Source organism: Anabas testudineus, chromosome 17, assembly GCF_900324465.2.
Source record: "Anabas testudineus chromosome 17, fAnaTes1.2, whole genome shotgun sequence".
NCBI classification, from domain to species: Eukaryota; Metazoa; Chordata; class Actinopteri; order Anabantiformes; family Anabantidae; genus Anabas; species Anabas testudineus.
In genome coordinates, this window is record NC_046626.1 from 18358816 (window position 1) to 18371803 (window position 12988).

A 12988-nucleotide genomic window follows, 5' to 3' on the forward strand; every position below is an offset into this window, starting at 1 on the left:
AGTAGAGAAGAAAGCTCTCAACTCCTTCCCGGGGACGACACGACACCACCCCACTTGTTCAGATATGCGTCCATCCAGGAGGTACAGGCCTTCATAGACCACATTAACTCATTGGACACTAACATCAAATTCACCAGGGGGACACTAAAGACAACCAGTTAGCTTTCCTGGACTCATCATTAGGAGACGGCGGACTGGAAACAGAGATTTACATTTTAGGGGATAAGAGGTGTTGGCAGAGATGTGACTATTACACATCCTCCACTTACACTGTTTCACCAAACGAGTCTATTCAGGCCAAGGGATGCAGTGAAACACCCCAACCGGTTGAGGCAGATGGCCGCCCAATATGAGCCTGGTTCTGCTGGAGGTTTCTTCCCCTAAAGGGACTTTTTCCTCTCCACTGTTGCCTAAAGCTTGTTCAAATGGGATTGTTGGGTTTTCTCTATATATATTTTTTGTATAAATATTCTCTGTAAGGTCTTAAACCTTGCACTGTAAAGTGCCTTGAGATAACTTCTGTTGTGAATTGGCGCTATACAAATAAAACTGAATTGAATTGAATTGAAACCAAACCTGGAGCTTAAATCTGTGGGATCTAACCAACCATCTTCAGACTGAAGAAGCTACTTGATGAGTAGTGAAACGTTTCGACCTAACAAGAAGAAAGTCCAGTTGCCTGGACTCAACTTCCAGATAACTTCACCTGGACGACTGAGAATCTTCAATGTAAATAACTACATTTACTCAAGTACTGTACTTTACTGAAGTATTTGCTATTACGTTACTTTTACTTTTACTCCACTACATTTATTTTGCAGTTTTATTTACTAAGAACTTTTAGCAGATTTTAATTCTTATTGCACCGAGCTGACAGTGACAGGCGGCGCCTGCTGTGCATTAACTGCTTTGCTTTGTGCTTCATGTGTCATATGGTGAGAAGGCAGGAAGGTGGATCATCTGTGTGCTCCTGTCTGACTGATGGGGACACATCCGTCTGACTGTCTGTCTGTCTGCACGCTGACAGTTTTCCCTGGCTTCACCTTCAGAGACTGCTCATCTGCATCTCTCACTATGAATAATAAGAGTTTAAAGACCTTCGTTCCATCATTTGAATGCCACACAGGCTGCTCAGTCACATTAGACGTGGTTCTGTGAAGGAGTGGAGAGTTCCTGGTAATAGAAAACTGAAGTGCCTTTTTTCACCTGGGATAAAATCTCTTTAGATTTCAGGGAAACAACTTAATGAAACTGAATCTTAATTTTAATTTGTTGTATTTCATAACAGTTCAGTGGACACATCACTTCCGGGCCAGGTCCTGGTATGAGCTCTGGCTTTGGAAGGAGGTCAGTGCTTCTTTGAAGGACACTTTGACAGTGATGGAGACATTAACTGCCTGGTGATGGATCCAGTGACCTTCCAGTGATGGAAGCTCTCTTTTCCCTGCTGTCCTAACAACAAACACAACACATACAAGTGTAAAAACATCCCAGGAAAACAAAACCATCCTTCGAACTCTATGGTTTCATGCAACATCAAGCCTAAAGTCTAAAAGTGATGCTGTTACTTTTAGACTGAATTCCCTACTATGTCCCAGGACCTCATTGAAAAGTCTCCAGACTGGAATTACAAGAGATATTAAAACACTTCTCCTCACATATAAACTACTTCATAATCAACTCCATCCTATCTTAAAGACCTCACAGCAGACATTCACTCTCAGAGTGCAGGTCTACTCGTGGAAGAAACTGAGGAGCAAACCTGAAGATGAAATACGCTTCCTCACATCCTACGCCAAAGATGAATGAGTTGTGTCTTTCCTGTCCATTACCCTCAGCCGCGCAGCCTGCGTCAGCATCAGGGTAGCTGATCAGCGTGGCCAGAAAGGTCGCGCGTTGACTGACAGGTGTGATGCGCTTCTCAGCATCCCAACTAATTTTGACAAATAGCTCTGTGTGTGCAGCATCGCGAGCTGCAGCAGCGTGAAATGAGCTTTAATTACTGCCAGTTATTACAGCTCTGACGTTTTTTGTACTTTGTTTTGCTCGAGCAGACAGCGACTCTCTCGGTTTATAGATGGGCTGAATATGTTGCTGTTGAAGGTGAACATCTCCAAACATCTGTGCAGCAATAGACGTCTGGATTATTCTATAAAAAAGGAGCTAAGGCATGTTTGATCATCTGAGTTTGTCATATTGATTTTCAGTATTCACTGGTTTAAGTAGACAAGTGGTAAGAAAGGTTTTTCTGCTCCATTCCAGTGTCTTCAGTCACTGCAAGTGCAGGTGAGGGATGTGGATGTCAGTCTGTGCTCGCCTACACAGTCCTGAGAGCAAGTACAATCAGGCAACTCAATGGGAAACAGCAGTGTGGGTGGACGACGGGTGTTTAGAGGCTTTAACGGTAGACAGAAGAATTGATTAAAGGATCTGCTTTTTGGACAAGGATCACACCACAACTCTCTGTTTCTTTGTCTGGGTTTCTGATAAAACCCCCGCTTGTGATTTGTCCCTGATCTTTGATCCCTTATCAGGAGGAAGTTTTCAGTCAGAAATGAGATCAAAACAGTTTGTCCATAAAAATCTATTTCATTCTGGGTTTTTCACCTTGAATCTAATGTTGACACCTCGATGATTACCACTTAACAAAAATATGGAGCATGATTAAAAACATGTAAAGGTCCCTACGGATGCACGTTTATACTTTTGATGTGTTTCAAAGCTAATACTTTACCTGTAGAATCGTTTTTTTTTTTTGAGGATCATTCACAATTCCTGCTGTAATATTTCAGGAATGTCACGAAAATGACTTCTTCAACCTCAGGCAGCACAAACACGTGGTGAACGCAATCACTTTGTTTAGACCTCCACTGCCACCTACTGGTTATGTTAGAACAGGCTGCAGAAATCAAACAGCATAATTCAGGTGGATTATTTTTTCTTCTTTACACAAACCACACATGCATCACTTTTAGATATACATTTCTGTACTATGTTGACCCCCCATCTTGCACTAATACTCCTCTGTTTAATAATGTTCTTGTCTACATGTCCGTTTTGCCACTTACATCCTTTTGTTTTGCAGATACATAACTGACACACATGCAGCAGTTGGCCTACAGCAAACAAAACATCATCAGATGCATTATGAAGATTCATTGCAACTATGTTAGGTCCATTTACACTAAAACCACTTACACACAAAAGTAGTTTTGTGTATATTTTTATTTCCTAACATTAGAATTTTCTCCCGTAAAGAAGCAGCTTTTTCTTTTTTTTCATTGCCGAGACAAAAGGAAAAGGTTTTATTCCATTGGACCTTTTTTTTTTTTAAATGCCACTGGATGTCAGTTTCCTCTGTTAGTCTCTGCCAGCTCACAAACAGCTCTGCTGGTTTCTTTACCTCCTCACAGCCCCCCCCCAACCTCACTATCCTATCATTGATTTTGTCTTCTAATTGCACATAATAACTCTGCAAGCTGAAATCAGCCGTGCAGATAATCTGTCATTTGCCCAGTGAAGAAAATAAACGGTTGGATTTAATGGATTTGAATAGAGCTCCAAATTCTCCTGAGCTCTCAGAGGCCTTAAATTAATAATCACGATGACTCACAATGTAATTATTTATGAATGATTAGTGTGGATTTCTGCTGAGGACACAGTGGCTGGAGGGTTTATTCCTTCTTGAATTTCTCGGTGGGTGGGATTCTGGTGCCACCTGCTGACACAACCTTTTTTATTTTTTTGAACATGCTGCAGCACAATGTTCCCGTCTGCTCTGAATTACTAACCTGTCAGATTCTGAGACAACCATGACAGGTCCAAGTTAAATCTCAACTCGTTTTTCTGCCTGAACTCCTTCAGGAAATAGTTCAGTCATACGGAGCGTTTATCGTTTCAGGATTTGATCAGGTCAACGTCGAGTCAGATCTTCAGTAAGTCAGGTTCACATCTGTCCTGTAGGTTTAAAACACTAATCATCATCATTATTACATTTACTAATTATTATATACACGTTACTAACGTTTGCATCTTTTCTTTCACTTGTTCAAAACATTGATCTCACTTATTGTTTGGTGCCAACTGAATGTGCCGTGTGTGTGTGTGTGTGTGTGTGTGTGTGTGTGTGTGTGTGTGTGTGTACAAAAGAAGTCTTAGAAAGTGTCCTCTGAAATAATCTGTAGAGTAAGTTCTCACATTTATTATTGTGGTTGACAAAGCAGAAAGATGAAGTAAAACAAGCAACTCAGTCCTGCTGTCTTATATTTTATTGTGATGGGGAGTCATAAAAATGGAGCAAAACTAAAATAAAAACAATACAAAAAGACAGTGGATTTACAAAGGGTGTGTAAAGGACAAACATTATGCAGCCTTTGACAGTACGATGGAACGAGTTGGCACAGAACAGAAAATGGGACATGGGACAATCTAAATTTGGCTTCGAAATAAAAAGGGAGGAGTAACGTCTTCATAAGGATCCTTCATTAAAACGGCGACGCTTCATGCTTTTAAAATCACAGAGTTTAGAATTCAGTAGCTTCATTACGACGTAAAGAGCGGATGCACATGTAACAGTTTCTATTTTTCAATTCATTCCTGTCTTTTTTTTTATTTTATTTTTTAGCTTAAAACAGAATTCATGTTTACAGAATACATGTTTTATCTTTTATCATCTTATCTCCCAGAACCACATTATGGGATTTTTTTTTTTTTTTTTGGTTGTTTGTCTTGAGATTATTTTTCATACTAAAATATATTATTGTATCAATTCAAACTACAGTAATGTACACTACAATGTGTAATAAATAACCATAAAAGAAAATATAAAAATAAGACACATAAATATAAAAAAGTCTTCTAAAAACTAAACAGGTACACTTATTTTTCATCTGTGAAAAGGGTTCTAATACTGCCATTGTTGAAAATAAAAGGACACACGTACAGAACAAAAACAATAAAATTAAAAATGAAAACAGACTAATACTTATAAACACTGTTCAGTAAACCAACTGAAAACACTTTGACCACATTCGTTAATGTTTGTTACCTGAAGTGAAGTGCGCGGCAGCTGTCACATGTCTAGTCTTACTCTGAAAACAAGTGCACAAGTCGGACTACATTTCCTGTTGTATTAAAATCCTGGTTTTTATTTCCCCTCTGAGTCAACCTGCACGTTGGTGGATGTTTCAGGCTCAAATGTTTCGATGTGCATTCACTTTCTTATCATCAGGAAACTAATCTGAAGGTTACAAAGCATTTATCATCCACAGGTGAGCTCAGTCTGGTCTGTATTTCAGTGCTTTTCAAACACAGTGCTCACACATTTATTCAATTTTCAAAGAATTCATTTCTGCGACGTTTTCACCCATAAAGCCCGCTCATACTGTTGCTTAAGTGTTAATAGAGATAAGATAATTATTTTCTTATAAATTTTTAATTTGTTAGTAAGTAGAATAACAGGAGTTTGAGTTGCACCTCTAATACTGTTGCCCAGTTTTCATGTGTGGTTCAAACACTCAAAGTTAAAAGTCTCAAATATTTTTCAGGGGGTTTCCCAGGAGCTCTCTTCAAATAACTGTGACAATGTGCTGCTGTTCTGTGCAGGTAAACAAACATTAGTCGATATGGGTCTTGTGTTAGTAACAGAGGGACATAATACTGGCTACATGTGTGAAGAAGAAATGATAATACTGTTCAATGGCACTTTTAACAGCACACAGGTCTTGCATAAGGCTGGAGGCATTGGGGTGGAGCAGGAAGCAGCCCCGTTCCTTCACATACAGTATGACTTCATACGTAAGCTAATAACACTGAAACACTGACTGAGAACTAAAGTCGATCCAAAGAAGGAGAAGCTTGGTAGGAATTGGTGCGTGTGTTTCGGAACCACAGCGGAGGCGGGTGGGTGGAGCCTGCTTTTGAACCTTCACCTGCAGGCTACACCTGTTCAGACCTGGCTGGGTAGCAGAACACAGGCGCCTGATGCTGGCTTTGAGGTTGTGACTCTACGTTCCCTGATAGGACAAATTTGGTTATGGCGAACAGAAGCCACGTTGTCATCCCGGACTCCCCATCCCACCCAGATCCCTTCCCAAGAATACTTTGTTTTCCTTAAGGCTAACAGTCAAACTGAAAACAAAAGTAATGCCAGCTAGCAAAGACAAACACTAACACAACAACATCTTGCTAGCTAGTGTACGTACATAACACTGAAGGGCATACAATGCATGAGGCATGTATCCATAGGTAAACCAGGAATACTGTAGTGCAGAGGTTTTTGTTCGTATAACTCAACAAAATACTGATTTAGGAAACTTCATTGGCAATAAAAAGGTATAGAAATCTTTCTCATCTTTACAGGTTAAAATGTTTCAAGCAAGAACAAGATTAGTAACACTGACAAAATAAAAACAAACAAAACAACCTGGGATGTCTCAGTAACGAGTCTAACAAGTTGATTGGTGAGTTTTGCTTTAAAATCTGTACTTCTATAAACAATTTCAACACTGATATTTAATTTCCACAAGAAAAAAAAGTCACTGGTTTGTTTTTCTTTTCTTTTTTCAAGTTCAGGCACACCTGGATTTTGTACACAGTAGTGGACCGTTAAAATCAGGCAACCGCCATGACTTTCTTCTGATGGCGAGATGCGGTCTCGGCTTCAATGACCAACACGTTGAGCTGTCCTGAAGAGCTTTTCCTTCTGGTTTATTTGGTGTTTGTCACCAGTTCCTCTGTCGGTTCGTTGCTGTCTGTCCCCTCGCTGATGCTTTTGTCCGTATTTGCATCACAATCTGCCGTCTCTTCTGTTTCTCCACCTGCTTCTTCCTCAGTTTCTTCGGTTCTTTCTTCCACCTCTTCGTCCTCCATGTGATCATCCCCAACCTCGACCTCCATGACATCACACACAACCTCGTCATCCGCGTTATCTGTTCCCACCTCTTCTTCTCTTGTCGTCTCTGCCTCCGCCATCTCCTCTTCGTCCTCGTCGTCATCATCAAAATTGCCCTCGTAGATCTCACACTCGCCATCGTCCACCTGTACAACACGGATGTCGTCCATGCAAATGGCCTCGTCATCATCCTCCTCTTCCTCACTGTCCCTCTCATCAGAGTCCAGTTGGGAGGGTGGAGTAGTGGTTCGGCTGTCTGACGGCGGTCCAGTATCGGAGCTGCCAAGCTCCGACTGAACCCTGCGAGGACCAGAGCCCGGACTCGAGCCCGAGTTTGAACCGTCCTTCTTGCAGTAGGAGTAGCGGTGATTCATGTGCTGGGAGTACGAGCCGGAGTGAGAGAAGCGCTTCCCACACTTGTCGCACTGGTAGGGTTTCTCACCAGAGTGCAGCCTCGAGTGTTCAATCAGGTGGTGTTTGTGTTTGAAGGCCTTCTTGCAGACGTTGCACTCGTGGGGCCGCTTTCCTGCAGATTAAACAAGAGTTAGAAGTTGGTTAATACATAACAAAAAAAAAACAACTGAAACTTCAAGGAGCAGTAAAAACTACATCCAACAACTAGAACATATGAAGCGGGAGGGGATCTGTATTAGATTGACAAGATGTAAAATCATATTGGTCAGTACAGATTTGGAAATGTACCTGTGTGCTCATATTTGTGCCTGAGCAGGGAGCTGCCTTTCTGGAAGACTTTGGAGCAGAGATCACAGGGGTAGACGCCGTTTTCCATCCGTCTTTTCTTCATCAGCGTGGCTGAATCTGAGTCGTTCTGCTCCTCCACCGCCGACACGCCATCAGAGCTGCTGTCCTGACGCTTCTCCTGCTGTATAATAACAAAAACAAAATGTCATTCACTGCATTTACACGCACTTATGTTGCATAAAACAAATCTTTTATACAACTTGACAGTGTATAAAACACTGTCAAGTAATATAATAACCAGGGTTTAGGCGTTTTTTTATCATAACTTTCACAGGACATCCGGCTACCTGGCAGTGATGCTAAAGTTGATATGAACTTAGTAGTGAAACATGTTGAATACAAACCTTATGGCCGTTAAGTACGACAGTCTTTGCTCCCGTGGCGTTTCCGGTTGTAGTGGCGTAGGTGTAGGTGAGCTGGGGAATCAGGATGGTTCGCTTTGTTGTGGTGTTGATGGTGCTGAGACAGCCCACTGTGCCCTGACCAGCGATAGCCACTAATGTGGGCAGCTGTGCGGCAGTGACAATGTTGACAGGTCTTCCGGTCTGAGGCGTGGTGACGTAGATCGTCCTCCCCTCCAGCTGCTCCTTCCTCAGGCAGGTCAGGTTCAGAGGATGCTCCTGCTGTTTGGCAGGAGGCAAAGTTTTTTCAGTTTCTAATGCCGCTGCGATATGTTTAGGAAGGGAGAGGTCGAGCGGCTCTGCCTGAGAGTCTGGAGCCTCTGGGTCTTCTGGCTCACTTTTCACAATGACAAGGTCCCCGCTGTTGATCTCTGCTGATGTGGAGTCTGATGGTGAAGCGCTTCTAGATTCAGAGGCTTTGTTGGATCTTTCCTGGGTGCTGTCATCTTCCTCCTCTACTTCCTGATTCGAGGCGTCCTCTGAAATAGAAATCGTGTTTTCAGTTTTTCTTGAAACCCCTGTAGCATCACTGCAGTGTTTGCCTACATTTTTACCAGAGTTCATCTTGGCAAACCACTTTTTGACCACTTCCACAGGAATACTGATGGACTCTGAGATCTTCGATAGCTCTTCCTCACTGGGGTTGGCATTAGATGCAAAGTAGGTCTTAAGAAGTGAGAGGAGGTCGTCCACAGGCGGCTCCTCCAGCGTCACCCCTGCCTCACTTAGCAATGCAGCAAATGAAGGGTCCAGGGCGGCGGAGTCGACGGCTTCCCCATTGGCTGCTTTGCGATGCTGGAGGAGGTGCAATGCCTCCAGGTTGTCGGGACAGTCGTCACAAAGTAAACATGTACTGGTGCTGATGGCTTTTGGCATCTGAGCTGTTTCAGCATTTGGAGTCTTAACAGTTTCCATTTCTGTCTGCGTAGCTTCTGTAGTCTCTTTGCCTGTAACGGGCACTGATTCTGGCTCTGTCTTGACAATGGTAAGATCAGTCACCTCTGGGGTTGGGGGTTTATCTGTTTTAGTGGGCGTGGGGGCTGCAGCAGCAGTGGTAACAGTGCAAAGAGGAGCATTGTTTTTGACAACAAACGATGCAGGCTGGGTAGTGGCAGTGGTGGCTGCTGCAGGGCCGATGCTGTAGTTGATAATGATTTTCGTGGTGCCGTCGTGATCCACAAAGGCTGGCAGACTAATAATCTGCTGCTGTGGCTGCTGGACCACAATTCCCTGCTTCCCCTGCGTCACCACCCCGTTTGCTGTGCCCAGCACCTGCCTGAGCACATTTCCATCCATGGCCACCTTGAGCACATTCTGCAAATCATTCAGATTGATGCTGATAGGCGACATCAGGCCCACTGTGGGGACGACCATAGCCACACCCTGAGGCAGCGCTGCGGCGGGCGCAGCTGGCTGAGCAGTTCCTCCATTCACCACTCCGTTAGATCCAGTTGAAGCTGCTGGCGTCGCCATCACAGGCTTGCACTCATGTTCCACAGGTTCAGATTTGATCTGCGTGATGGGTAGCTGCTCCTGGAGGGGTTTACTTTCAGTCTTTTCTTTAAGAACCGTGCGAGCTGGAGCGATTACAACAGGCGTGGTCTGTGAAGTAGGTGGGGGGGACTTGATTGGAGCCCTAGTGACTCCATTGGGGGGTGCTGCACCCACACACTTTTTACTACTGATGTGGGAGCTGTAGGAGCCTGAATGGGAAAATCGCTTCTTGCAGTTTGAGCATTCATATGGTTTCTCACCTATATGGGGCAAACAGACAAACACAACATGTTAAAGTCAAGATAAGTCACTTTGCATTTAACACTGGGACGATCTAAAAGTTATTGTGCACTTGATGGGCCAATGATGTACAAATAGGATGAGCTTGTAGATTTGAAACCAACTATAAGGATTACAGCTCACAGCGGTTACTAAAATGAGATGTGAATGGCATCTAAAGTTTTGAACAGAGGTTTGGTCTGTGCCAGGCTCTGGTTGTGTGTGTGTGTGTGTGTGTGTGTGTGTGTGTGTGTGTGTGTTTGTGTGTGTGTGTGCACGCTGGTTGCCGGGGCAGCAGCTCACCACTGTGAATGCGTAGGTGCTCCTTCAGGTGGTGCTTGTATTTGAAGGCCTTGGAACATTCGGTGCACTTGAATTTGCGAGGTCCACCTGTTCCTCCTGATCCTGTTGTCGACTGGGAAACGTGACGCTGGGACAGAAAAAAATAAAAACTAAAATGAGATGATGGGGAAACTGGAGCCACATCAGTATGTATGTAAGACTTCCCGTATATTAAGATATTTTGAGCCTCAAATCTACAGTAGTTAACCCCAAAACAGGTCCACTTGGGCTCTGGAATTACCTGCTCCCTGGAACCCCTGTGGTGGCTCATGTGCCTCTCCAGCTGTGAGCGGTAGGTGAAGGTGTAGCTGCAGTGCGAGCAGCTGTAGTTGTCCTCGCTGGTCTCGTGGCGATACTTGATGTGCTCCTTCAGCGAGGCGTTGCGTTTGTAGCCCCGGGAGCAATAGGGGCAAGTGTGCAACTGGGAGAAGGAATCTGGGGTGCCTGTCGGAGAGACAAGGTTTGTGTGTGTGTGTGAGGCGCTCAAGTCTTTACAACAATTATTGCCACTTAAATCTTTTCTGGAGCAAATTGATCACAGCTGCTTCTATAATTTAACTTACAAATGCATTTGTTTCTTTCCTATGCTTGAGAATCTACTGCTTTGGAAATGAGAAGAATACAAGTGAGTATGTTCACTACTTGGTGAAACAACAATATGAGGAGTGGCCATTCAGAAATAAACATTTCTGCTACAGCTGTGAATGTAATCAGCACATGAATGCATAAATGCACAAGGTGTGTATTTGTGCGCCTGTGGTACCATTTTCATCAGCGCCTCCTGTCTCTGCTGGACTCTGCTCGTCGTCAGGGGCTTCAGGATAGATGATGGCTGTGTCTCCCTGCTGGAGAATCTCCTCCACTAGAGCATCCTTTACTGCCTCCTCTTCTTCTGATACACACTCCTCCTTCACTAAAAACACACATGCACCAATTTGATCATTTCTCAGCTGAAGTGTGAAGTTACATGAAGCAACAGGATAACAGGTGAAGTCTCTCTTTAAAAAGAAGTCTACGTCGTGGTGATGAGGATCTGGGTGTGTGGGTGAAATACAGAAAAAGAAGAATTAAAATAAACTGACTTCCTGGATGATTAGATTTTCCATACATGCTGCTTTTCCACACCCTCCCATTTCCAGATGATGATGCTGTGTTTTCAAGAATCTCTCTACTAAACTTAAATTACTGAATCAGCAGTTGCATGTTATTTTGTTTTGCAGCACTAGGGAGTGCTAAAGGGCTTCTTAATAATTACATGCGAGGATCAAGCTCCACTTGAATAAAGACAAATGTTTATCTCAAGTTTCTGCCCAATCTGCATTTTATACAAAAATAAAAGCCTGGAGAATAGAGTGACGACCTCTGTTCAACAAATACAAATAAACGGATAAATTTATGATGATAAATTGTGTTCTCAAATATACACACTACTCCACTGTTGATAGTCTGAAAGATCAGTTTAATAAACTAAAAACTGAGCTGTGAGAAAGTCTGGGTGCTTTAATGTATCTGCCTGATTTCAAAAGTCAATAGGAGAGTAAACAATGCAATTTTGAATTTAAGAAGACATTCTGTAAATATTTAACAAAAGGACACAAATATCCAAATCACCACTAAAACAACTTGTTGAACTGACTTTTGCAAGTGTTAAATTACTCAGTATGCTGAAGTTAAAAGGGGAACAGTAAACAGCTGTTTATGTAATACCTGAAACAGCACAAAGTTCAGACCATCAATCCATTTATTCCTCCCTCCTAAGAGCTTTTACTTAAAGAACACAGGAGCTAATCCCAGCTGTCATTGGGATAGACAGGATACACCCTGGACTAGTCTATCACATGACTGACTTGAGGACCATTCACACTCACGTTCATACTTATTAGAGTCACCAGTGAGCCTGACTGCACATCTTTAGATGCAGGAGGAACACACGTTTGATGCCTTCTGTGGTGTATGTTTGTTTAACTGGATCGAGATTTGCGATGATGGGTATTAAATCCCTGATAGAAATAAGCCCTGATATATAATATATACTGAAAAATGTCAGCTTAGGATCACAGGTATTATTTTCGCTGCATGTTGATGTGAGGTAACTGAACACTGAGGCAATATCTTTAACGTCATACTTCCATTTGTGATCGATTACATGATGACAGACTCATCCACAGACAGAGCCACAGATGTTTTCACAAACATTTCTAAAAGAATCCACTAAACCTGTAAAACAGGTCGAGTTCCAATTTACAGATATTTTCAGGTTTAGAGTTGAGGCGAAATTAATTCACTGGTATCATTAGTTATATGGATTATTATTTTGTTTGTGTTGCATCAGAAGGTTTGAATGCATCGGTTTACATGGTTACTGAGTGAAACCAGGTTACGTGAGTAATCAGAGTTTTCTGGTTACTGTAAAGCTCCATTCATACAGCATTTCATTAACAATATTTCTCCCCTGGTTCTCTGACCCTATTTTGGAAAAATGGTTTGCAGTGATTATTATTTTGTTAGTGTTGCAGCTTTTTTGCTTGGTTTGCTTAATTTACCTGTGGTAGTACAAGAAGACAATTTGTGTCTCTGCCTGCATTTTCTTGTCATACACAGTACATGCATATAAAAAGCTGATTAGAAATTTGCATACCCCTAGAATGTAATTTAAAAAGTAAGCTTCCTGGAAGAAACTGACTTTTAATGTTATTTAACTGCATGGAAACACTGCATGTGTCGTCTTTGTCTTTGAAATGATTTGCTCTTGATCGGCCTGTGCTACGTTCTTTGCAACTGTGTTTTCAAAGGAGTAAACTTCCTCCCTGTTCTTATC

General features: G+C 42.5%; 1 protein-coding gene across 3 annotated transcripts in view; it reads right to left on the bottom strand.

Annotated features, from left to right (window-relative positions):
- Positions 1-4616: 4616 nt before the first annotated feature.
- Positions 4617-12988, bottom strand: part of zeb1a (zinc finger E-box binding homeobox 1a) — a 45406-nt gene continuing 37034 nt past the window's right edge. For 2 of the 3 annotated variants that reach the window (XM_026374552.1, XM_026374554.1), the window contains exons 3-8: positions 10934-11083; positions 10412-10614; positions 10132-10258; positions 7999-9809; positions 7595-7775; positions 4617-7418 (exon numbers count right to left, since the gene is read on the bottom strand). In XM_026374552.1, coding sequence (XP_026230337.1) covers positions 6709-7418; positions 7595-7775; positions 7999-9809; positions 10132-10258; positions 10412-10614; positions 10934-11083 — 3182 coding nt within the window. In that variant the 3' untranslated portion in view covers positions 4617-6708. The remainder of the gene's footprint in view (positions 7419-7594; positions 7776-7998; positions 9810-10131; positions 10259-10411; positions 10615-10933; positions 11084-12988) is intronic. The other variant, XM_026374553.1, reaches the window with a different exon arrangement.